Genomic DNA, 26,664 nt, shown 5'->3' on the forward strand with positions numbered 1-26,664 from the left:
ATAGCTTGCTGCAGCTTCTGCAACAGCACCTGCCACCTCACCGTGCTCTTACAATGACAACGTTTCTTTCCTCTAGTGTCTTTTCTGGTCCCAAACTTTGTTTCTGCATCTTTTCTACCTTTCTCTGCCTTCACAGGCTTAGAGAGCTAGCACCTTGCTTTGTGTGTGTGTGGATGCTGTGCTGGGTCGATCTTCTTTCCTTTCCTTTTTGATCTTCCCATCATGCCTATGCTCACAGTAGTGCTGCCTTTCATTTTCTCCAAGAGGCCAGGTGCAGCAATGCATGAGGCAAAGGCAGGAGGAGCTCTGTGAGTTTGAGGTCAGCCTGCTCTACGTAGTGAGTTTCAGGACAGCCAGAGCTACATGATAGAAAGATCCTGTGTGATGGTTTGTATATGCTCGGCCCAGGGAGTGGCACTGTAGATAGTGTGGACTTGTTGGAGTAGGTGTGTCACTGTGGGTGAGGGCTTTAAGTCATACTAAATAAGGCATAAGAATTTTAGCTGCCCGGAAGCCAGTATTCTGCTAGCAGCCTTCAGATGAAGATGTAGAACTCTCAGCTCCTGCTGCACCATGCCTGTCTGGATGCTGCCATGTTCCACCTTGATGATAATGGACTGAACCTCTGAACCTGTAAGCCAGCCCCAATTAAAAAAAAATCACTCACCTTTCATTTTAATTTTTTTTCATGAGAGAAAGAAAAGTTTAAATTTCTGAGAAATTTCTAAGTAGGATTTTTGTGTGGTTTTTGCTTGTTCATTTTTGAGAGGGTCATATGATGTAGCTCTGGCTATCCTGGAACTTGCTATGTAGACCACATTTGCCTTGAACTTACAGAGATCCACCTACCTCTGCACATACCCTCCATATTCTGGGATAAAAAGTGTGTGCCACTAAGCCTGGCCTTTAATTGATTAATTGATTAATTAATTAATTAATTAATGGGTATTTTTAAAGCTTTGATGGCTTTAAAAGTTTTAAAGCTTTGGTGGCTTTTAGACCCCCTTTAAATATGCTGCTCATGAGGAACAGGTAAGCAACGGGATAGACATGGACTATGGAGGCCTAGACATGTTTGAATAAGGTGTTAATGTGGTGTTCTGGAAAGTTCTTTAGTTTCCCTGAGCCTCCATCTGGGAAACCTTTTCACATTTGTAAGATGGTTAATTTTTTAAATGAAAGATTGCCTTTCTTTGTGTGTGTGTGTGTGTGTGTGTGTGTGTGTGTGTGTGTGTGCACTGTGTGCAGGAACCCATGGAGGCCAGAAGAGGGCACTGGATCCTTCAGAGTTGGAATGGCAGCAGTGCCAGCTATCAGGTGTGAGTTCTGGGAACCCAATCTGGTCCTCTGGAGTAGTGGCACGCACTTTGAACTAGCCAGCTCTTAGTTTCACAGGTAGTTAATTTTCTGGTTCACTGGCTATTCCTGATAACCCTTTTCTATGGCGAGGACAACACTACATAGCGGGAGAGATATCAACCAAACTCCACAGCCAGCTGGTGCCAAGCTGAGCTGTAACTTGGCCTCCTGACTCTTGGGCATCGTCGCAGGGACTGCGGGTGCTGTTGTGGTTTGCGTGTGAAATGACCCACACAGGCCTGCCTGTCTGAGCAGTTGGTCTCTAGCGGATGGTACTTTGGGGAAGTGGGTTTGTGGAAGCTTTAGCAGGCGGAGTCTTGCTGGAGGAAGGGGGTCACTAGGGGTGTGTCATGATGTTTAATTAACCGACCCCCAACTGACCCAGGATAGCATTCAAACTCACACAGATGTTATCACCCGTAACCACATGTTGCTTTCAACGTTTAAGCCCGCCCACTTCTGGTCCTAGCTTTGTTTCTGGACTATGGATACAACGTGACCACGTGCTTCCTACTGTTACCATGCCACGCCCCTCCCCCCTGCGCCTCCCCTCCCCCTCCCCCAGACTGTGTGCCCTCTGCTGAGTTCTAGCGAACACATCCTCAAGTTGCTTCCTGTCAAGTATTTGGTTACTCTCTGGTCACAACAGTAAGAGAAGTAACACCCAGGTTAATAGGTGGGAGAGCATTATCCCCTCCCGGTGCGTCTCAGGTACCTTCTCCATCCCTGCAGAGCCTCGGAGGAAGAAGTTCCACTCGGCCTCAGTCAGCTGCTCTTGCTGGCGCATGATGTCGACGCAGAGCATGAAGCTGTAGATGAGTTTGTGCTGCTCGAAGAGTCCCCGGGACACATTGGTGTATGCGGTGAGGAGCGTCTGCTGCAGGAGGATTTCCAGGCGGTCCGGCAGGTTGTCACTCTTCTCAGACGTTTCGATTGTTGTGTTGAACAACTGAGGAAGGAAAAAGGATTTGACTTGCTGTAAAGCAAAAACTCCTGTTCCTCCCCCCCTTTCCTGTTTTGGCATCCACTGAGCAGTGTGGCAGGCAAACACTGGAAAATAAAAATCTAGATTTCAAACATTGTACTGGAGATTTGCCTTCAGCACCAGCCCCCCACTCACTTTTCAGAAATGGACCAAGGACAGACTCGTAATGATGCTCACAACATGTAGTTCGGTGAGCGGCGGGTCGCATTGTAGAAGGCAGCCTGTCAGCAGCAGCTTCCTCCACATCAGCTTCATTCACACTGTAAACTCTGTTTGCTCAGTCACCCCGCTAGCCTGAGAAGCTGACTTTAAAGGAGACTCCCATCCTGTTTCCTGTCTGGAGATTGTGAAAGTAGATCCCACACTCAAAGATGTCCCCATTTTACTGGGAAGTCAGTCGAGATGGTGGCACTCCGGGATCAGGGACGGGAGGTTGGAGATGGCCCTATGTATTTCTGGCAACATTTGAGCCAGGTCCGAGCTCTCCCTGCTTAGCAGGGCATAGGGGAAGAACACAGCTACTGTAGACAACCATGGAGAACCCTTGTGATTCTGGTCAGTGAATTACTGGCATAGCTGTTTTGATGCCCTCACAAGGGAAGAGGGTGCCATTCATTTTGACTTAAGTGTTCTTTCAGTGCTGGGATGGAACCTTGGCGTGCGGGCAGGAGTTCTACTTCCAAGCTACTCAGTCCTAGACTTCCTGAGACAGCTCAGGCTAACCCAGGCCAGGCTGGCCTCGAACTTACTAGGTAGTACAAGCTGTCCTTGAGCTCAAAACTCTTGTGTCTCAGTCTCTCCCGAGTGCTATGACTACAGTGTGCTCCACCATGCCTAGCAGCAATGGGAGATGGGACTTTTGTTGTTGTTGTTGGGGTACTGAACCCCAGGTCTCACACATGCTAGATAAGGTCCCTTACCACTGAGCCTTGTGCCCCAGACAGTGAGGTTTCTTTAAGAGCCTGGGAAGTTGCAGAGATGGGCGAGAGCTCAGAGAAAACGTAGTGTCTTTTGTGCCAAGAATGAAACATTAAATTGTAGAGCGCCCTAAAGAACTTTAGTGTGAAATGAATTTATGGCTGGCGAATGGGAAGGGTTAGGAGGAGTGGATATTTTAAAAGTCCCCCTCTTCCAAGTCAGTTCTTTCTCTTGTGCTTGTGGATGAGATGTAAGTTCTCAGCCATGTCTCCAGCGCCTGACTGCCTGCTGCCACAATGGTCATGGACTCTTAATCTGAAACTGCAAAACACCATTAAATGCTTTCTTTTATAAGATGCCTTCGTCGTGTGTTTTGTCACAGTGATAGAAAAACAACTAAGGCAGTGAACAGTGTCGTCTCTTGGGCTGTTGTCTGCAAATATATTTTGGGTTTTTGATTTTTCTTTCAAAGCATAAACCCTTCAGGATTTGGCTCTCTCTCTCTCCCTCCCTCCCTCTCTCCCTCCCTCCCTCCCTCCCTCTCTCCCGCCTCTCTCTGCTTCAGCAGAGGTATTCTTAGAGCATCCTCACATTTTATTTAAGATTTCTTTTATTTCTTTTATTTATGTGTAGCTTTTTCTTTGTATCTATGCTGTTAAGTGTATGGGTGCTCACAGAGGTCAAAAGACGGTGTCCGATGCTATGGAGCTGGAGATACAGATGTGGGTTCTGGGCACTGAACTTGGATCCTCTAGAAGAACAGCATGTGCTCTTAACCACTGAGCTACCTCTCTAAAACACCATTGGGCTGCCCGGCGGAGGCCAGCCCAGCAAGTCCTCTTGATTACTGAACCGTCTTTCCAGCCCGTACACATTTGTTTCTGGATGGAGATTTTAAGCCTTTGAAAAGCATGAATTCCCCAGCAGCAGGGACAAGAAGCTGTTGTCCAGGTCATTTAGGTAGACTTAAAGGAGTGTAAAAATCCTCGCTTGGCTTTATACCTGCCAACATCAACCACAACACCACCACCACAACAACAACAAAACAACAACACAGCAACAATAGCAACAAAGGGACCTGAGCCTGGAGAGGCCAGATCTGTGCTGCAGGAATGGAGGGGCCACCGCAGCGCACAGGACTTTCAAAGGAGGCTTAGGCAAGTTCACCCAGGCTCTCTCATCAACAGACTCCCACTCCTTTGCATCTCTCTAGTTAAGACTTCTTAACACAGGACATGTGAGTTTCCAACAAGGTAGCCTTCTCTCCTGCAGTTCCAACTGCTGTGGTCAGAATGACAGTAGCCATTCAGACCAGTCTAGCTCATGTTTGTGTCATAATCCTTGTCCAGGCATTCCCATTTGCATGGGAATTGTTTAACCGCTATGGGTGGATACAGACAGTCTCTCCACTCAAGACTGTGATTGCACAGCACCACAGAGGACGGGGGGGGGGGGGGATGGAGAGCTTTAGCACAGCCTCCTGGGAGGTCAGACTGTAGCTGGACAGGGATGCCCACCACCTGAGGCTAGGCAGGCTTAGTGGCACTGGCGGCGTATCAGGTGACAGGAGTAACTGCTGGTATCGCTGGCCACCCTGCCCATCTGGAATCCGGGTGGCATCCTCCCTCAAGTCCGGACTATCCTGAGCAACTTGCTAAACCTCAGTCTGAGCGCTGTGCTTGCCACTTGGGGTCTGCCCACTGGATTCTCTGTACCATTGCTTTGGGGACGATACCCTTTTGGTACCCACCCCATTTTTCTTGTAGCAAGATGGCCACTGACTGTGAGCACAGTTGGATGCTGTGTGATCCTTTGTGCATGGGGGTTAGGCTGGCCACTGTCTGCAGCTGCAGCAGCAGCAGCAGCAGCAGCAGCAGCAGCAGCAGCAGCAAGAGACTTCCTGCGTCTCACCGTGTGTCCCTGATAAATACCATAAGCCAGGAAAGCCAGACAATGATAATTTGAAAAAATAAAAATGTATTACAAAAAGGGGGAGGGATTATAAACAAACTATACTGCTTTTTTTCTACTAAAGAATAAAAGCAACAACAACAACAACTTGTGAAGAGGCTTCTGGGATGAAATTTAAATTCTTCCAGAGTCGGCCCTTATTGAAATCAAAATATGTGCTCAAGGTTGCACTTTCTGCTCCAAATTGCATTCTGCTTCTCACAGGTGGCACTTTCAGTTAGCCAGTGGAGTGAGAACAGGGCTGACACTTTCAGGTAGCCAGTGGAGTGAGAACAGGGCAGCTTGGAGTGAGGCACAGGACCCCTTTGAGTTAGGGATTAAATCCCAGCGGGACTCCTGCCAAGTGTGCTTGCCTGGTTGACCTGGCCCAGCTATGCTATGCACTCTTCTGATGCAAACCTTTGCCCAGTGAGTCTGGGAGGGCGGGAGTGGACCAATTTCACTAGTGCGTCCTGAGGAGTCAGGCATATTTGTAGTTCTCCACTGTGAGCCACAAAGGAGGAGGAGGAAGAGGAGGAGGAGGAGGAGGAAGAGGAGGAGGAGGCCTTTGTTGCAGTGTCATGGGTAGGAACATGGAGGATTAGAAAAGTGGCATTAAGCTAAACTGTTCTGCATAGATAGGGCATAGTCTGCACTCTGCGTGCTGGTAAAGGATGGGGAAGAAAACAGAGGGGAAGATCGGAGAGCACTGAGAAGACAGGTGAGATGGCCAAGTCTATCTAGGACAACCCCTGAAGACTGTAAATAACAAAATCGTACTCTCCTGTTGGATTCCTGCTTAAATGAACAGTGTTTAACTGCCTTGGCTATAAGAACAAAAGACACAGGTAACTGGGAGACTGGATATGCTAAGTTGCCTCTATAGTAATCTGTTTCCTCTCTATGTGAATCCCTTAACATGTTATAGACCTTAACATGCCATGCACAATAATGTTTTTTTTTTAAAAAAAATATGTATTCACTTTACATCCTGATTGCTGCCCTCTCCTTCCAGTGCCCCTCCCTCCCACAGTCCCTCCCCCATCCTCTCTCCCCTTCTCCTCTGAGAGGGTGACACCCCACATCAAGTCTCTGCAGGGCTCGGCCATCCTCTCCCGCCTAAGGCCGGACAAAGCAGCCCTATTAGGGAGCATATTCCACAGACGGGCAACAACTTTAGGGACAGCCCCTGCTCCAGTTGTTGGGGAGCCCACATGAAGACCAGGTGCACACCTGCTACATGTGTGGTGGGCCTAGGGGCATAATAACATTTCTTTTTTGACTTTCTTTGCTTCTTTCTTTGCCTTACAAGCTTTTAGATGTATATAGATTGCAGAGTGCATATCTTTCACCAAACACTTAAACATTTTTTTTAGCTAAAAATTTTTTTTTTGACATAGACATGACAGGAGGAGCAGGGAGGTGGGAGTTTGGGCTAGCGAGGCACCCATACGGTGAGCGTTCTGTCCTCTGAAGCCTTCAGTGGTCCCAACAGAGCTTGCTGAAGCTTTGTGACTCAGAATAGACACTCAGAGCTCTTGGTGGAGACTGAGCATGGCTGTGAAGAAGGTGAGACATCAAGTCTTCTTCAGGAGAGAGGCACGAAGACAAGGCAAGAGAGGCTGACATAAAACTGGGATGTCTCACAGTCAGACAGTGAAACAGAAAAGTAGCGACGGAAAGAAAGACCTGAGTCGCACCATCAGGGAAGACGTTCTGGGCAGGGGTGAGGACAGACACAGGAACCAGCTCTGCTGAGGTCCGGGCCACACTACCAAGCCTACTGCAGAGTGGAAACAGCCAGCACAGAGAGATTCTTTTCCCTGTGTGTGTGTGTGTGTTATGTGTGAGGTTTTCGCATATGGGTATTTATGCATGCTTTGCATATGTGTGAACACGTGCACATGTGTGAACATGGAAGAGGAGACCTGAGGTTGATGTAGGGAATCATCTTCACTCTTGTATTTTACTTCTTAAGACAGGACCTCTGGATCAAACGCAGTGCTCATCCATGTGGCCAATGTTGCTAGGCAGGTTGCTCTGGGGATCCCCTGACTCTGTCCCCCTGGCACTTGCTCTAGTCTTCATTCTTGGTCAGAAAACACTTTAATATTGCCCCATCTCCCTAACCCTTAAAGTGGGTTCCAACTTTCCTTAAAGTGGGTGAGGTGAAGAACCCTTTAATACAGTTCCTCATGTTGCGGTGACCCTCCAATCATAAAATTATTTTCGTTGCTACTTTGCAATGGTAGTTTTGATATTCTTATGAAATGCAATGTGAACACCTGATGTGCCGGATATCCCATGTGCGACTCTGGTGAAAGGGCGGGTCAATCCCCAAAGGGTTGAGACCCACAGGCTGAGAACCACTGTCTTAAAAGGCGTCTTATAACAAAAGGCAGGCGGACTAGAGGGAGAGCGAGCAAGCTAGTTAGGAGAAAATGAACCTTGCCAAGCTCAGCCCTGCCCTTTCTCCACTGACTTTGCACACGCCGAGCACTGGACTCCTTAGGCGATCTGGTAGATAGGACCACTCTTGAACTCTGCCTGCAAGCAACGTCCTGGAGGATTTTACCCCCCAAACTCCAATCATGGCATGAAATAACCCGTCAGGGTTCAAAGGGAAGTCACGACAATAAGGCGGTCACCTGCTTAAAATACTTCAGCGAGTACTGATACATCGGGTCGATCTCCGAGAGGCTGGCAATGACGAAGTACATCACAGAGCCCTGCGTGGCCACCGGGCGGTACTTCTCTCGAGCTATGTTGATCATCATCTCGGTGGACTCTGCTTCCTTCAGTCTGGTTTTAATGGCACCCGAAGTGATCTGAATAAATACACAACAAGTTCTTAGGGACCTGCCTCTGAAAGACAGTGGGGATGTGGGACGCATCCAGTCCAGTCTAGGAAAGAGACATGGATGGAGTGAGCTCGTGATTGTAATGAGGGGCCATTGAGGTGAAGGAGCGTGAGAAGGACTCTGGACCCAGTGACATTTTTCTGACTGAGCTGACCCTGGCACCTCGCTGTTAGGAAATCGGGGAGGACAGGGGACAGTGTCAGAAGTCCAGAGGAGGGCCTGGCGTGGAGCTCAGAGATAGGGTGCTCTGAGTGCAGAGACTCGCTTCTCACCACTGGACTACAGCCTCAGGCCAGCATGTAGTTTTTAATATCAACCAAATATAAAGACCATGATTCGGCCTCTTGTCTAGCCGAAGGCTCAAGGTCATTTTGTTTTCTTCTCCCCCCACCCTCCAGTAAAGCACTCTGCCTGTCTGAATCAATGAGAATCATGTTATGTGCTATGCTCCTTGGACACACTTCTGAAACCATGCTTTAAATTTATGAGAGAAATCTCTTCAGGATCTCACGCTTCATGTGAGACCTCAATGTGCCAGCCACAGGTTTCTATTGACACCACTGGGGTGTGTCCACCATGCCTAATGCTTAGAGAAGGAAGAGAAGGCCAAGGTACTCACAAATCCCCACGTACCAGAGTCACCTACCTAATGAAGGGCAAGACATGCACTCTCCAGTTCTGACCTGAGGTAAGCGGTATCAAGGGCTGATAGAGGCTTTGGAGAAGGAGGAGGAGCAGGAGGAGGAGGAAGAGGAGGAAGAGGAAGAGGAAGAAAAGGAGGAGGAAGAAGAGGAGGAGAAGGAAGAGGAGAAAGAGGAGAAAGAAGAGGAAGAAGATAAAGAGGAGGAGAAAGAGGAGGAGGAAGAAGAGGAGTAGGAGGAGACTGATTTTAGCTGGAGCCACCAGGCAGTCTCCAGGCAGACTTCCTGGAGGAGGTGATGCTAGCTTTCCACTTGTATCTTGTCCTGGTCCTTCAGTCTTTGTTTTTAAATGTTAAATAGACAAGAGGGTCAGTGGTGTACAGTTTCTGTGCCCTTCTTTTGTTGATAATGAGGCCTAATAGTCTATGTGTGTCCCTGGTGACTCACGGATGGCCTGCTCTTGCTTTGAAGTCCATATAGAGCCCTCAGATCCTGAAGCTATGACTTACTAAAATGTTTATTTTATGTATATGGGTGTTTTGACTGCATGTATGTCTATGCACCACCTGTGTGCAGTGCTGGCAGATGCCAGAAGAGGGTGCTGCATCGGAGCCATCAGGGTGTCAGCTAGCCCCAAAACTCTGACTTGTAAAGCAGCACACATTTGTTGTTTTGAGACTGAGTTCCTCTACATAACCTATGCTCCTCTGTAATTCACTGTAGTCCAGGTTAGCATGCGTCTTTCTTTTTTTTTTTTTTAATCCTCCTGCCTCAGCTTCTTGAGTGGTGGGACAGGCCCCACACTGTCGTGGATTGATTAACACGTTCTCTGTACACACTAAGGCTATGTCACTTGCCTTTGAGTCCTGGAGTGTATCAATGAGTTCTTCATTATCCAGAATATTTCCTTCAGACGTAAAGAGCAGTTTCAGGATTTTGTCTTCGATCGATTTCAGCTGATTTTTATCACTGTTGATCCTCACGATGAGCTGGATTCTCTGTTCCTCCAGCTCAGGTTTCTCAAGTCGCACGACATCACTAGAACCGAAGTTGAAAGACCTGGATTACCACTTCTCAGTTCCCCTAAGTCACTGCTGCTTCCTGCCCTGGGTGTGGGTGTGACTGTCCCCCCAGCCCCCGCCCGCCTGCCCGCCCCCAAGTATTCTGTAAGCCGGCATTGGGAATGCTATGTAGTTGAATCTGAAAGCACAGCAACTCTGGTTTGCTGGGTTGGCAGTACAGCTGCTCAGAGAACAGCAGCCAATGGTTTATTTACTTGTATATGTACTGATTTATTTGGACTGTGTGCGTGCATGTGTCTGTGTGAGTGTGTGTCTGTGTGTGCACAAGTGTGTGGGCTTATGAGTGTGTGAGCTTGTGAGTGTGTGTGTGTGTGTGTGTGTGCAGATGGAGGCCACATGATGACTTCTGGTGGTGTTCTTCAACAGTGCTGTCCAACTTATTTTGAGACTGGCTTTATTGGCCTGGAGCTCAGCTATTAGGCGAGGCTGGCCGGCTGCCGATCTCCAGGTATCTGCCCACCTCTACCTCCCCAGCACTGGGATCACAGGCCTGGGCCACCACACATGGCTTTTTATGTGAGATCTGGGAAATGAACTGAGGTCCTAAGAGCCCCAGAGACAGCTCAGCAGGTAAAGGTGCTCGGTACCAGGGCAGATGACCTGAGCTCAACTCCTGGGTCCCACACAGCGAAAAGAGATTACGAACTTGGACAGGTGGTTCTCAGACTTCTATACATGCTCCACGGCCCGTGGATATGACACTCCCCATTAAATCAATCAATCAATCAATCAATCGATCGATCAATCAATAAATAAATAGAAAAACTGAACTCAGGTCCCTCTGTTTGCCCAACCGGCACTTTATGGACTGTGTCTCCCCAGCCATAAATGCAGCTCTGATTCCCAGTCTGTGTGTTCGAGGTCTGGTCTCCACCATTGCTTTCACGGACCCGACTTGTTTGGAGGGAAGCATTTCACCAGTTTAATCGGTCAGTGCCATTCACTAATGCTCGCCTATGCCAAGCTGGAAGTAGGAACATTCTACACGGGACTGAAAAAAATGCTGACTCGGGAGATTATGAAACCTTACCGCCTCAAAGAAGCAATTCTTCTGCATACATAATACGTGAATTTATAATTATAACAAAGCAAAAGATGGAAAGATTTTGTCTTTTGTCAGTTCCGTCTCCACATCTAGTGCCCTCCTTAGAGGGAGGCATGCTCTCAGGAGCATCCTTCTAAGGCTCTCCCTCTACATGGGCCACCGTGATGGCTCAGTAGTTACCAGTGCCTGCTGCTGAGCCTGCAGACTTGATGTCAATCCCGAGACCCATGCAGGGGAGGGAAGGCACCAACTCCTGTGCTTGTCCTGAGTGCTGAAGTACAGGTGCCCACAACACGTGGACACACACAGTAAGTAGAATGTAATAAAATAGTAAAGCACTGTACATAATAATATAAATACATAACATGATACACATAAACGGTAATGAAGTCTTCAGATGCATGTTTATGTGTGTATAGACAAGGAATAAGTTCAATGAATACATTGTTAAAATAATACTATCGATAGTGTTTATAGAGTTTGAGATCACATTTAAAAAAAGACCTGTTTAGCTGTAAATTTGATAGGGTCTGATATATATTTTGGGGGATTTATTATCTGTTTTTCTCTGTCAATTTTTTTTAAACAATGGCTAGAAAGCTCATTCAGAGGCTAAGAGTGCAGACTACTCTTGCAGAAGCCCCAGGTTTCTTTCCCAGCACCCTCAGAGGGTGGTTATAACCTCCTGTAACTCCAAGGGATCTGATGCCATTTTTTGCTCTGAAGGTATTTGCAGTCGAGTACAGATACACAGAGACAAACAGGCATACACAGTCGAGTACAGATACACAGAGACAAACAGGCATACACAGGATTAAATATAAAAGATAAACATCAAAAACCCTTCTCAATAAGACATTAGGGAACCCGTGATCATCTCCCAGCTTCCCACCCATACTCTCTTGTTCCGGTTACCTTAGCAACTGATCCTCCAGACCCGACTTGGTTACAGTGAAGTTGATGATGGTGACTTTAATGCACACCTGGAGAAGAAGCGTGAAGCACATGAATGCCCAAGTGTAGGCTGTGCAACAGATGTTTTTGTTTTTTAAACGTAACCAGGATTCCCTGTTATCCAGAAGACGCATCCCTTGTCTGACTATGCACATGCCGAGGCACATATGCCAAGCAGAGCATGGCTTTCAAAATTCAGACATGATTTTCTTTGCCAGTGGGAGTGGTAATGTCCTCCCTCCCCCCTCCGCCCAGGCTCCTACATGATGGTCGAAGGATTGGTGAGCCAGAAGAAAGGTCGCCGGCAGCACTTTAGAATCAAGAACTCAGGTTTGAATTCCAGCTGCACACTTCAGGGCTTTCCTGTTGGGGAAGCCTTTTCATCTCTGTCAAGATTTAGTTTCTGAGAGTTATTAGAGAATTAATAGGGTATCCATGGGGACCAATCAAGGTAATAAAACCACTCGGTTATAGATAGCGACTTGAACATAATGGCTTTGCTAAAAAGGAGCTTTATTTGTAACGAAATGAGCTTTACCTCTTTCATTTCATCGTAACATTTTATGTGAAGCTATTAGTATACTCTCAGAATATTCAGACTTCTCTTGAATAAATAAGTGGCAAGGAGAGGGAGAAAGGTAGTACCTTCTGCCATGTCTAACAACACTAGAGTAAGGGACTCTAGCCAACGATTCTCTAAGTTCACCCAGTCACCCGAGTTCTCCAACAGGTGACACTTTTATTTGGGAGTATAGACATGGACACTTGAGCAGTTCGGTGAGATAGGCCATTGCTCTGGGAACTGTCTGGGTGGGGCACTTGTGTCCTGTGACAGGAAGGGAGGGTGGCAGAGAGAAAGGGAGGGCAGGAGAGGTCCTAGGTGGATCCCTGCAGGTAGGTGGGAGCCCACAAGCCTTAGAGACTTATCACACATAATTCAGCTGGGTGGAAAGTTCCAGACTAACAGCTCATATGCACCTCAGGCAGGTAGTGGGGATTCGGCATTTTGGAGGTCATGTAAAACCTGAAACTCTTGTCATAATCGATGTCCGAATCTCCAAGGCGGATGAGCAGTCTTCCGCCACTCATGAAGGTCTGCTTTAAAAGGATGGGCTCCAGGGCTGGATCCAAGACTTCTTTGAGCTTGAAAAAAAAAATGGAAAAAATGCAAAAAGCAAGGAGTTGAAAATGAATGCCGCCAACTTGTCATTTAAGGGCCTCAGAATTTACTTTGAATGTGTACTTTTCCCCGCAATCATGTTTCCTAACACGAAGGCAGTTTATTTTGGATGGTCTCACGTGCTGCTTGTCTCTGTGAGAACTAAGCTAGTAGAAGAAAGGCTGGATGGGACCTGAGTGCTGGGTGACCTACTCCTCAGCTGTCTGCAGACAAGTAGGTGTTGGTATTCTGTCTAAGCTCCACCCCACACCTACCTGGCAATAGCCAGGTATGCCCCGCCCCATAGAGCTGGCCCACTATAAAAGGGGCTACTTGCTCCTCCTCTCTCTTTGCTCTCTCTCTGCTCTCCCACATATTCTTACCCCTCTGCCCCTTAGGCTCTCCCCCCTCTCCCCGTGGTCATGGCCGGCCTCCACTCCACTTCTCTTTCTTCTCTCTCTCTCTCTCTGCCTTTCTCTACCACTAACTCCCATCCACTACTCTGAATAAACTCTATTCTCTACCATGCCTGTGTGTGTGTGGTCCCTCAGGGAGAAAAAGTGCCTGGACAGGGGCCTGCCTGGGCACCCTCTTCCCTACACCGCCATGCCACAGTCCCTTAACCCCCAATTCTCCCCTTTTTAAGCCCCTTCATTTGGTGCCGTGAGTTCGGATGAGAAAAACTGTGGGTTTTGCTTAAGCCCTTTCTGTAGGTCTTTGTGCCTATTCATTTTTCTGAAAGTACCTCTTGATCTCAAAAAGGACTGAACTTCTGCTTGCCCTTGTAGCCAGGTTAATAATCTGCCTTGAGATCATTTAAGGCTGTGTACTTAATTGGTGAGCTCCTGGTTCAGTGAGAGACCCTGGTTCCAAAAACAAGGTGTAGGTCGAAAAAGGAAGTCATCTGTAGTCAGCTTCTGAGCTCCACATGCATGTACAACCCATGGCCCACCTCCTCCTGGCCTCCACAGGAAGCACTGGGACATACAAGATCAGTTTCACAGTCATAAATGGGTGGGAAAAGGGTCTGACAGAACCACTGTGGCAAATGCGGAGAGGATCTAAGAACGAGTACCAGGGTAATGACTTCACGCCCTGGAGGGCAGGGAAGGCCCGGTGGCAGCATCCTGTCCCTGGCTGGGGGCCTGACTTCCAACTGTCTCCTGCTTTTGAACAGGGGCACAAGATTATGGAAGGAACTTTGTCCTCTGCTGTGAAAGAGGAAAGTCCCTGGGACCTCTGTGTCTCAAAGCAAACACAAGTTGAGAGCACAGTTGAAGCTAATTTAACTATGCCAAAGTCTTCCGGAGACTTCCCTCTGTAACACGACATGAGGCAGGGCCTGGGATTCACTCTAGGACCTTCTCTGTGTTGGCCAAAGCTTGGCTGCAGTGAGGCTCTGGGGCTCAATGTGGTTTGAAGGGGAGGATTGTAATCCATTTTGAATTTTCTCAGCAGTCAAGACTGAGCAGATAGTTCAACTTCTTTCTACACTGGAAGAATGGGATAATAATAGTAGCTCTCTATTAGTAATCAACCCATCTAATAGTAAGGTTGAAGTGAGGATACTAAGAACCAAATCATGACCATTTGGCTCCCGCAAATGTTTGGGATGACATCATACTAATTATTGGTCCTTGTTACCATGAAAGGACTGCAGCTAAGTTACCACAGGTCAGTGCCATCTCTGAGCATGTTTTGTGCTGAATCAGAGATACTTCTACATAGTGGTCATAGCTCACACTTTTATTTATCCCTTATTCTCTTAGAGAAGACAAGTATGTTCATTAGGCAATATTCATGGTGTCTGAGTCCCCTGGCCTGAGAGACCTTCTTGCTTGGACCAGCTGAGACAGAAGTCCCAGCTTAAATCTCCCCTTCTCCAGGACCTGTGCTGGTTAGTTTTTGTTGTTAACTTGAGAAAACCTAGAGTCCTCTGAGGAGAGGGCTCCTCAGCTGAGGACTTGCCTCGCTCAGACTGCCCTATGAGCATCCTAGCAAGAGGATGCAACTTGACCAGGGTCATGCCCTGCTCTTGCCATTGGTCATTGCTCTTGCCATCTCTGTACCCTGCTTGTTCTTTCAAAGCTTTTGTTTGAAAGATCTCCTCCTCCCCATCACCTCCTTCCTTTCTTTTGTTTCTTTACAGTCTTTGTTCCCACTGAGCCTGTGTGCTTTTGAGGGCAGGGAACCTGCCTATACCCTTTGTTCTTAAATGCTCGCAGGATGAGAGAGTGGTGTAAGCAGCATCAATCTGGGGTGACAAACCTCACTGAGTGAGGGAGAGCATCCTCACTCAGTGAGCCACTCCTCTGCGGTATGTGAGCGTAGCTCAGCTGGCTTGCCCAGCATGCCTAAAGACCCAAGTCCTATTACCAACACTGCAAAACCCAGCTTTGGTGACACATAGCTGTAATCCCAGAATTTAGGAGGTAGATCAAGAGGGAGGTGGATCAAGAGTTCAAGGTAATTTTGGGCTACATAGTAAGTTTGAGACTAGCCTGTAGACACGAGAGTTGCCTAAAAAAAAGTTCATTTTTAATATTGATCTCTTTAATCTGACCTTATGCCCAAGTAGAAGTAATGATTATGTCTACCAGAATAGTTCGTGTTTCATCATTAGTATAGGACACGCATGTAGACAGGGGTTCCTGCTATCATTACTGCTTTGATTTCTTTTGTCCTTTAAGGCCTGCAGCAAGGCTTGGGAATGAGTAGCACAGTAAGTAGGGATTCTTAGCTACAAAATAGTGGGGTGAAAGATTCTTTCAGCCAACAGATCCCAGCTCATCTGAGAATTTACTACTAGAGTAGCAGCTGGTTTGACCCACTTGAAAATGGACTTGACTGGTGTCCTTCACACGTGCAGGTGTGGTCTATTGACTTGTACAGCATTCCAGACATCTGACAGCTAGGAATTAACATGAAATGGCAAAGTGAAAACGAACCTCTTCCAGTAAGACAGGTAAACCCAATCGGATGGAATTTTCCAGTATTCGTAAGAAATTGGTGTCTGTAAGCTTAATGACCTTTAACCCACTCTTGCTTTCCTTGTTTCTGATCCAGCGATTGGCCTGTGTGAGAAAGCACAGAGAAGGTCAAATGTCAGGAATGTGGACGGTTCTTGAATAAAGTTTAGAGATGTTCAGTGTAGAACTAAAATGGAGATATAAAAAAACAAACCCTCTCTCAAACAAAACAAACAAAAATTTCCTTTCCCCAATAAAAACCCTTTAAATCCAGTGTTTGAGATTTCTCTTTTTGTTCAAATTTAAAACAAAGGAAGAGAAGAGCCACCCAGGAAAGCCCAGGTTTTTGGCAGTTTAGTAATTTAAATTTGTTTGGCCCATGGGAAGTGACAACATTAGGAGGTGTGGCCTTGTTGGAGGAAGTGAGTCACTAGGGGTGGGCTTTGAGGTCCTATGCCCAGGCTCCACTCAGGTCAGAAGAGTGACCCTCTTCCTGGCTGCCTGCAAAAGACTGTCTTCTCCTGGTTCTGTCTTAGGATCAAGATATAGAACTTGGCTCCTTCTCCAGCACCATGTCTGCCTGCACGCTGCCATGCTTTCTACCTTGATGATAATGGACTGAACCTCTGAAACTGTAAGCCAGACTCAATTAAATGTCCTTTTTAAGAGTTGCTTTGGTCATGGTGTCTCTTCAGAGCAATGAAACCCTCACTAAGACAGACAGTCAGCTTCCTTTCTGTGACTTTCTCAGGGGCTTCCTGTTCTAATCCTCACTTTGCATTTAAGAAATCAGATAGCAGGCATCTGTAACTGAAGACAGGCTTGCCCCAATTCCATTTATTTCTGACTTCATCTTGATTCTTCAGACTTTTAGGGTAAAAGGATGCATTCATTATCATGCATTTCTGCCATTTTATACGCTCCCCAGTAGAAAATGGAAAGCCAGAAGCCAACCTTCTAACCAAAATCAATCAAAATGGAGAGTAGAGGGCTCTCAAGCAGGTCCCTTCTGATTTTTTACAGAACTGAGTACTTCTGTGAGATGAGGGACTCCTAGGAGAAGCCTTCTCTACTCCCTAAATCTAAGTCTCCTGTGGTCTTTTCAATCATGTTAAAAATTCTTTCTTACTGTTATATTCAGCAGAGGACCACTCTCTCATCAGCGTTTGTTACACACCTGATCTTGGGGATCAATCATCAAAGGCCACCTTCTTCCCTGAGTAACCAAAATGCCATTCTCAGTTGATATCAAGTCTCTGGGCAGTCCATCTGTGTTCCACTGCCGAATTTCATAGGGGTCGCCAAGAATGTTAATAAGGCTGAAGGAGGGGTCAATGGGGATGTCCAGGGCCAGACAGGAGTCAATCCAGCACTCTATGAGCTGTAAGAAGGAGCATTTAATATGTGATGGAAAGCAGCAGGAAGCTGCAGCTGGGATGGCTAGACGGGGTCATTACTATTACTCCAGGTATAATACAGAACTCTTTCCCCTCCTCCCCAACAAGGGACCAATCACTCTGAACCTGAGGATCCCTAAGTGGTTTCTGAGTCTGGGTGACTCCAAGACTATGTTCCATTGCTCATGAAGGTGAACATTTTTAGGAAGTTATCTAATAAAAAATGACTATGCAATTCTTCCTGTTAATTTGGTACTTTGGAAAGTGCATGTAGACAGAATATATATATATATATATATATATATATATATATGTGTGTGTGTGTGTGTGTATTCTCAAATGCTTACTGCTCTTGCAAAGGACTCGAGTGAGGCCCTTTTTTGTAATATATATATTAAATATATATGGCAAAGGTTCTGGAAAACACAGATTCATCCAGTGTTTTGCTTCTTCCTGTCTCCTTTCTCAAGTGCTCTATGCTTATCTCTTCACACACATTGAGTTTATATTCCATTTCTGACATGAAGGTAGGGGCTTCACTGTATCCCTCCTATCCCCAAGGTTATTGTGTTGAGTGATGACTAGCTTTACAATGTAGGTCACCAGCCAATGAGAGAGGTGAAGGTCTGTGTGTGTGTGTGTGTGTGTGTGTGTGTGTAAATATGACATATACTTCTGCCATGGTGAATTGCTGTAGTGGAGAACTTCCATTTAAACCTAGGAAAAGGAGTCCTCCATACCCCGCCAAGTTCCTCTTGCTTCTTGCCACTCCACACAGCGCTGTCACTCACCAGCTGTCTGTACTGGGCTGTGAAAGCCCCATAGTAAGCCACACAGGCTGCTGCTATGAACACGTTTCCAACGATGTTTGCTATCTCCTCCTGGAACTTCTCGATGCTCTCTTCCCACCGAACCTGCTCATCTCCTAGTGCAGCCGTCAGCTTTCCAGCACGTACCAGGCGTGCTTTGGTCAGGGCCATATTCTTGGCTGGGTGATTTTGAGAACATCTGGTCAGGTTAGTCACTATTTTCCAAATTACTAAGAGTTGACTGGCTTGCTTTGGTTTCCAAACGAGCTATTGTTACGTAGCTAACGATGTCAAGTCATCTCTACAAACGCTCACACCATTTCCCTGTGTGTGTATGTTGCAGAGCTACTCCTAGCCTCTTCCATGCTAAGAACTTCCTGTGTGCTCCTTACTCTTGCTGGAGACAGTATTCTCTATAGGCCTGCTGTATTTATTGTCTAGACCAAAGTCGTGTGTTCTTTTGAGTTATAACATGAATGTTCAAATGAGCTGTTTTGTATGTAAGATGGTGAATTTATGTAACATCTTCATTCTTCTCATCTGGTTCTAGAAAACTCACGAAAGAAGGACAAGTACTGGAAGTACATCCTGCATGTTAGGTTAAAGCTGAAATCTGGGAGCTGGGGAGATGGCTCATCAGGTGCAAATGGTTTCTGCTTCTGAAAAGGACTTGAGTGTGGTTCCCAGCACACGTGTTAGATGGCTCACAACTGACCGTAACTCTGGCTTTGGGGCATCTGTACTTAGGTGTTTTCCACACACATGTATAGACATAATTAAAAATAAAATAAGGTCTTTTAAAATGCTATGATCTGAGTCTGAAAACTCTTCCTCCTTTTGGAAATGAGGCCTTTCCTGTCCAAAATGAGTCATGAGTCTCTTACCCAGACTTTCTTTCTCATTCACGCCTTTGTCGTACTCATCTTGCAAAGTCTTTATTTGATCTTCCACTTGCTTCAACAATGCTTGCTTTTCTCTCAGGGTAGCCATTGTAGCATCAAGTTCAGCCTAACAAAAGCAAGCAAGAAGATGAGTCCCACAAAGATTGACTTGCCTATGTGTAAAATTGGATAAAAGTATGGCTTATGTTCATTTTAACATATCCCCAAAGACTTCCATCTCACACAGATTGGGATTGCTAGGATGTAGCTTGGTTGGTAGGATACTTGTGTAGCATGTATGAAGCCTTAGGTTTGATTCCTAGTGCTTCATAAAACCAGGCATGGTGGGGTATGCACACAACTGTAATCCTAACAACTGTAGTTAGAAGCAAGAGCCATCACTGGTTACATATCAAGTTTAAGGTCATCCTAGAATACATGAACTCCCCTCCTCTCCATAAAGTAAAAGACTAGAAACAAGCAAACAAAGTAACAACAAGAACAATGCCGTGGAACTTTGAATATGCTTGGCCCAGGGAGTGGTACTATTAGGAGGTGTGGCCTTGTTGGAGTGGGTGTGGCTGCCTTGGCGTCTCTTGGTAAGTTATGGTGTGTCTTCACAATAATAAAACCCTAATTAAGGCAATAGTTGGTACCAGGGACTGGGGTATTGCTGTGATAGGCCTGAACATGCTTTTGTTTGGAGGAATGTGGATTTTGGGACATTGAAAAGTAGCGGAATGCTTTAAGTGAAGGCTTAATGGGCCATTGTAGTAGGAATATGGACGATGTTGGTGCTGGTGATTTGAACTGTGTAGACCTAGCCTAAGAAGTTTCAGTGAAGAAGAATTTCTTCTGAAGAATTTCAGTGTGTAGACTAGAGACTGTTCTTGTGATATTTTGGTGAAGAATGTGGTTGTCTTTTGCCTTTTTCTGAAGCATCTACCTGAGGCTAAGATAATGAGATTTATATTATTTGCACTACAAAAAAAAAGCCCAGAGAACTTTGTTCTCTGGTTTAGTCTCATGAAGAGGGTTTTATTATCAAGTTTAGAAAGGAAAAATATAAAATGTATGGTTCAAGTAATAAAGGATACTAGAAAGTGAAATGGAGCTGAATCCTGTGTTCAAAGAGATAAACAGATAAGGAAGTGGTGATATCAGGGCAGGATCCCACCCAACTAAGCTTATTGTTTGTGTTTGCTTTTGAGCAAGTAATAGTTGTCATGTTAGGTGTTATTACCTGGTTAGTGTTTTCATTTGGACTTTTAATCTGGAATAAACTACAATCCAGAAATGGAGAGCACATTTGTGCTCTAGGTCTTAAGGCTGGAAGACACAGGCTTTTGATCAGGAATAGTGGCCATGGAAAAGCCAAGGCATGGGTCAGGCATGTTGGTACAGGAGACAAAGGCAAGCAGATCTCTGAGTTCAAGGCAAGCCTGGGACAGAGCAAGTTCTAGATGAAGAAAAGCTTAAGTCCAGGCATGATGATACATGCCTTTAATCCCTGCATTCAGGAGACAGAGCCATGCAGATGTCTGAGTTCAAGGTCAATCTACATAGCAAGTTCCAGGATTGCAAAGCTTAGTGAAGGAGTTGGAAAACAGAAAGTTGGTGATAATGTAATAAAACAAGGGTGCCATGTTCCAGCCCTAGCAAGCAGCAGTACTTGGCAGTTTTGGCCAGGTGGCTCTGGCTTTAGAGTCAGAGAGGGGATACTGGGACAATTGATGCTGGTTAGCTGGAGCTAAGAAATTAGCAGTGATTAAGAAGAACCAGCATTCCTGAGGTGAAATCTTCTGGGAAGTGTTTTCTGAGAGCACAAAGAAGCTGTGTTCCAAAGATTACCAAGGTTGTACCTTATGTTACAGCTGGGCTTCTTCTTAATGTGTAAGAATCACCCAGGTGGTGTTAGTTTTGAAAGCATGAAGGGGTCATGAAGAGCAGCTATGGGGCTTGGCTCTGTGAGAAGTCAGGAAAGGCCATTGGTGAGGGTGCAGCATCAGTTGCAGTTGATGGCCCAGGACTGAAGGGGTCAAGCAAAGATGATGAGTCTTGGCACCACATAGTGAGCCTATGACAGGCTTTTGGTGTCACCTAGTTGGAGTGGAAGACCCCAGCATACTGGAGATGCCAGTACCATGGTATGACCACCAAGAAGCAGTGGAGTAGAGTCAACCAGAGTGCTTCAGAGGGCAAAGCTGGAGAAGTGACCAAAGCCCTTTGGATCATGTGTGGATTCCAGACAGTGGAACAAGAAGCTATAAAGCTGAAGTTGCCTTGGATATCCCAAGACATTAGAGATGTCAAAGTTATGGGATCCATGCCAAGGAAAGCTGCTAACAGGGAGTGGAATCAGCCTAAGAGAATGTCAGAAAGGAGTTGGAGATCTGAAGAATGCTTTGACATCAGACATGGAAACAGAGTTTGGAGTTTGCCTAGGTGGTTTTCTGTCTTGTTTTGGTCTAGTATTTCCTCACTGTGGCTTTTTGGAATGGTAATGTATACCCTGCATGATGATGATGAAGGTGTGTGATCTGCTTTTTTATTCTGATTTCTTAAGGGATTATAGTTAAGGGATAGATGGATCTCAGAAGAGATTTGAACTTTGGACTTTTAACATTGGTGAGACTGTTATAGAGTATGGAACTTTTTAAGTTAGACTAAATATATTTTGCATTTATGCTATGCCTTGGTATGGTCCCCAGAGCCTCAGGTGCTTGAACAAACCTATGGGGACCAGGGAGTGGAATGTGGTGGTTTGAATATGCTTGGCCCAGGGAATGGCACTTTTAGGTTGTTTTAGGACATTTAGAGGAAGTGTATCACTGTAGGAGTGGTCTTCAAGACACTACTCCTAGATGCCTGAAAGACAGTCTCTCTTGTTTGCCTACAGAGCAAGATAGAGAACTCTCAGCTCCTATAGCACCATGCCTGCGTGGACACTGCCATGCTTCCAGCCATGATGATAACAGACTAAACCTCTGACCCTGTAAGCCAACCCCATTAAATGTTGTCCTTTATAAGAGTTGCCATGGACATGGTGTCTCTTCACAGAAATAGAAACCCCAACTAAGACAATGGCCAACAAGATAAATCATAAAATGAATAGAGAAATAGATATAGTAGTTCCTATGGTGGATTATGATTTTAAATTATAAAACAAACTGAATATTCATGTGTGATGGAGACTAATAATTTTTAACTAGTTCTCTGTATTGGAAATCTACCAACTAAGGTCTACAGGCCACAACCAGGCTATTGGTTAACAATAAGAACATTTTATTACCTTATATGAGTTATACATAATGTGTTTCATTATAATATTTCCATACATGTATATAATATATATTTATCACATTCACTTCCCATTACTCTCTCTTATGCCCCTCTTATTCTCCCCAATTCCCCTCTATTTCTAGCTAGCCTCCCCTCCACTTTTATGCCTTTTGTTTTTAATAACCTAATGAGTTTCATTAGGGTTGCTTACAGGAACACGGCCACCAAGCCATAGGGGAAGTGCTTCTCTTCCCCCAGTGATGGTGAACCACTGCTTGTTCCTGTCAGGCTGGAACTAGACTAGGACTTCTTCTTTCTCCCCTCCCTCCACCTGCTACTTTTTCTTGGTTCTCTTTTTTTCACTATGCTGAGGCCTTAACTCAGAGCCTTGTCGGGTAATCACAGAGCTAGAGCAGTATTGACTCTCTGGATTTGTCATCCCTGTTCACTACCTGTAGCTTTGGTAACCTGCTCCACTTACAGTTCATTCTTTGTTCTTCTTGAGAAGCCTGAGGACCTCCGTTCTGAGCCTGTGTTCTTTGGTTCTGACACCTGAGGTGACACCACCAGGTGTGGGACCGCAGACCCACAGGAGACTATGAGAGACGTTACAAGCATTGCAGACACGGTGTCCCTTTCTCCCCCGCTACTAAGGACGTGGATCTGCTCAATATTCACTTTCTTCTTATGCTGCAAAAGGCTGAGTTTAGAGGAAATTTCTGTGGGGGAAAAATCATCTCTGCCTGCTATTTCTAGAAATGAGCTACTTTTCAGGACTGCAATAACTCTCACATTGCACACAAGAGATTCACAGTGGCCTCCCACAGAGAGTGTGAGTGACCGTTGTCCACGACCTTCCATTCTATAAAATGTCACAATCTGAGTGAGGTACCTGGGCAGCACGGAGTTTCTGTCTCTTTGGTTCCACTTCTTTGACCACCCGAGAGTACAGGTCCATGGCTCTTACCCACATACACATGGATTTACAGGCCTTGGACACCTTTTCCACCTTCTCAGGCACGAAGTCAGGATTGTTGATGTACCTTTGAAGCTTCGCTAGTATCTGAGGCTTTATGTTCTCCTTATCATATTCTAAAAGCCTCCTTAGGAAGTTAGAGTCACCAAGAAGTTGCTTTGCTGTTGGCCAGTCAGGCCTGAAAGACAGACCATGGTGAGTTAACAGCATTGCCGTCAACAACGGGATAACACCAAGCTCAACACCTGTGAGAACATTATAATATTACCCAGAAGGTGGGGAATTTTAACCTTGGCACTGTAATTCTAGTAATGGCCCAACTAATTCATTCGGGAGAGAGAGAATTGGATGATTAGTATCTACAACCTAGATGTGCTAAAGAATAAAATATAAGAGAGTTTTAGAAATGTAAGACATTACAGAAACAGTAGTTTTAATTTTATTATTTATCTATCTACCTTTCTATCTTTTCTTTTCTTTTTTTCTTTCTTTGTTTTTTTTTTTTTTTTTTTTTTTTGAGACAGGGTTTCTCTGTGTAGCCCTGGCTGTCCTGGAACTCACTCTGTAGACCAGGCTGGCCTCAAACTCAGAAATCTACCTGCCTCTGCCTCCCAAGTGCTGGGATTAAAGGCGTGTGCCACCACTGCCTGGTTTTACCTATCTTTTCAAGATAGGGTTTCTCTGTGTAGGACTGACTGTCCTGGAATTCACTCTGTGGACCAGGCTGGCCTTTAACTTACAAAGATCCACCTGCCTCTTTCTCTCAAGTGCTGGGATTAAAGGCATGTACCACCACCACCACCTGGCTAGAAACAGTAGTTTGTAAGAAGAGTTATTTTATTTTTATTTTTAATGATGTGTTTGTGTCTGTGTGTGGGATTGTGCAAGTGTGAGTGAAGTGGCTGTGAAGGCCAGAAGAGACATGGGATTCCCTCAAACCTGGGTTATGGGGGTGTGTGAGCCAGCTGATGTGGTTGCTGGGAACTGATCTGGGGTCCCCTGGAAGAGCAGCAGGTGCTCTTAACTATTGAGCCATCTCTCTAGCCCTTAAACTAGAGTTTTTATTTTAAAAATCTTGTAATTCTTATATTTAATCCTTTGCCTCAACTTTGATCTTTTAATTCTCTTGCTAGGATGTCTTAAAAAATGTCTTCTAGATGTGTCTGGGCTTTCTGCAACTTGATATGCCAAGGCTAGTTGCTAGCCATGGGAGGCCACCCCTTTTCTGAAGAGAAAGGGAGGGGATGTGGAAGAAGGAGAGGGAGGACAAGAGGGAAAGGAAACTGTTGATCAAACAATATAACATATATATGCTATATAATTATATATGACACCATATAATTTTATGTATCATATACATGAATATATTTATCTATATAAAATATAGAAGTACATGAAATTTAAAAAATGATTGTATTGTTGAAAATCCGAAAACTAAATGTTGTCAAGAAGAAATCTGCTTGGCATGATACACACATGATGATCTTTCATGATGAAATCACTGCCTGTCTGCTTTTTCCAAGGTTCACATTTCTGAGAATCTTTTCTGTCCCCCCAGTTGCCTGTATTCTATAGACAATAGTTTTATATCTTCCACTATCTGTCATAGAATAGTCACTGAATAAAACACTTGTTGTGTAAGTTTGTTGAGTGACCACTCAAACCAAAGAGATGTGGTTGGAGAACAGAATAAATATACATATAGGAAAATGTGAGACAGGAGAAAATCTGTGAAAGGGAAATCTCACCAGGCATCCAGTGACTCACTTGGCATTTAAGAGGATGGAGATGGCTTCCATCACAGTCATGACCAAGTCGGGGGGCTTTGTGAAGACTCTGATTTCAGAGATATCTGCTTTGTCTAAGGAATCCAGCGCTTTATTGGCAGCTTCGAGGGCAGGGAGGGCCTCCTCCAGGTCTCTCTGGGCATCGTCAGCGATCGCTTGAGTCTCTTCAGCTTTCACCTTTGCTATTGCTTCATCCTCTTGCACAACATTACGGACCTAACCACAGAAGCAAGGTTGCTTAAGAGGTCTCACTGAGGCTGAGCATCCTTGTCTTCCATCTAAGTAACTAACTAGGCCCAACCCTGCTTAGATTCCGAGATCAGACAAGATGGGGCACATTCAGGGTGGCATGGCTATAGACCTGAGCATCCTTAGTAAGGAAAATCTGAATCTGAAATATTTAGAGCTCCAGACACTGCCATAAACAGATAATTTCATTTGTGACCTCATGTGACAATCAAGTGGAGGCAGCTAAAAATGATCAAATGTACAAAGTTGCTATAAGATGTTTATAAAGCGTACATAAATGGACTTGTATTTAGACTTGAGTCTGGTGTTATATATCTCCTATGTGTGCAGACATTCCAAAATCTACAAAAAATCTAAAACACTCCAAAAATACAAGACATCTGACTTGCATTTGAAGAGCCAGGATAATGAAGTATATTTGCCCTTTGTGTTAGATCAATGGTGAATGGAAGTTATAGTCCATTTGCTGTCTATCTCATGTCTTGTGATAAACTCAACAGACAGCTTCTTGTTAGGAGGAGGAGAAATTTTATAATTTCAGATACTGCTTTTCTCATGACTCTCAGTTCTGATTACGGAGTGGTATCAATTTGGTGGAGAACCATTCTGATTGGTCAAGTGATATTGTTTACAACTTCAAACATTACTGAATTCCTAGAAAAATAGTATTACTGATTCTGGTATCTATCCTAATAACACACATAACAAAATGATCACTTACTGTGGATTAATCTTGATTGTCAACTTGACAGAATTTACGATCGACATGGAATCACAACTCTGGGTGTGCTTATAAAGTTGTTTCCAAAAAAGGTTTAACTGAGCAGGGAAGACCCACCCTGAATGGGGGTTGGCACCATCTTATGGGATGTGGGGTCTTAAGACTGAATAAAATGGAGAAAGCCCACAGAACATTGGTGTTCATTGATCTTTGCTTCTTGATTGTGAATACACTGTGATCAGCTCCCTCACATTCCTGATGCCAGGATGAACTGTAAGCCCTCAACCTGTTTCCCTTAAGTTGCTTCCTGACAGATATTTGGTCATACACTTATTCTGTGCGATCCTTGAGGTTCCAGGGGAAGCCTTCTTGCCCATATGACTATCCCACACCACTGCATACCTGATCAGCGTTTTCTTGGTCCACCACTAGTTTCTCCATCAGGGCTTCAACGTCTTGTGATTTCTGTAGTAGCACAGGTTCTAAAGCTGACAGGTCTAATTTCATTTTATCTACTAATACATTTGTTTCTAATAGCTTGGTGAGACCATTCTTTACCCGATCTCGTGCCTAAATGACAACAAAAAATTTCACAACAGTGTTATGAGCTGAGGATTGGCATCGTTCAATATTTATACA

The 26,664-nt window shown here is 45.2% G+C and overlaps 1 protein-coding gene across 1 annotated transcript in view; it reads right to left on the reverse strand.

The window, feature by feature from the left end:
* The window catches only part of Dnah6 (dynein axonemal heavy chain 6), a 196,296-nt gene that overhangs the window by 37,579 nt on the left and 132,053 nt on the right, over window positions 1–26,664 (reverse strand). The window contains 12 exon segments of the mRNA XM_052172578.1: window positions 2,075–2,308; window positions 7,861–8,040; window positions 9,572–9,752; window positions 11,757–11,824; window positions 12,774–12,938; window positions 15,903–16,028; window positions 17,101–17,304; window positions 18,112–18,308; window positions 19,014–19,137; window positions 23,185–23,446; window positions 25,036–25,271; window positions 26,428–26,595. Of these exon segments, the coding sequence (XP_052028538.1) occupies window positions 2,075–2,308; window positions 7,861–8,040; window positions 9,572–9,752; window positions 11,757–11,824; window positions 12,774–12,938; window positions 15,903–16,028; window positions 17,101–17,304; window positions 18,112–18,308; window positions 19,014–19,137; window positions 23,185–23,446; window positions 25,036–25,271; window positions 26,428–26,595 (2,145 nt within the window).

The sequence above is a fragment of the Apodemus sylvaticus genome, chromosome 2, assembly GCF_947179515.1.
Source record: "Apodemus sylvaticus chromosome 2, mApoSyl1.1, whole genome shotgun sequence".
NCBI classification, from domain to species: Eukaryota; Metazoa; Chordata; class Mammalia; order Rodentia; family Muridae; genus Apodemus; species Apodemus sylvaticus.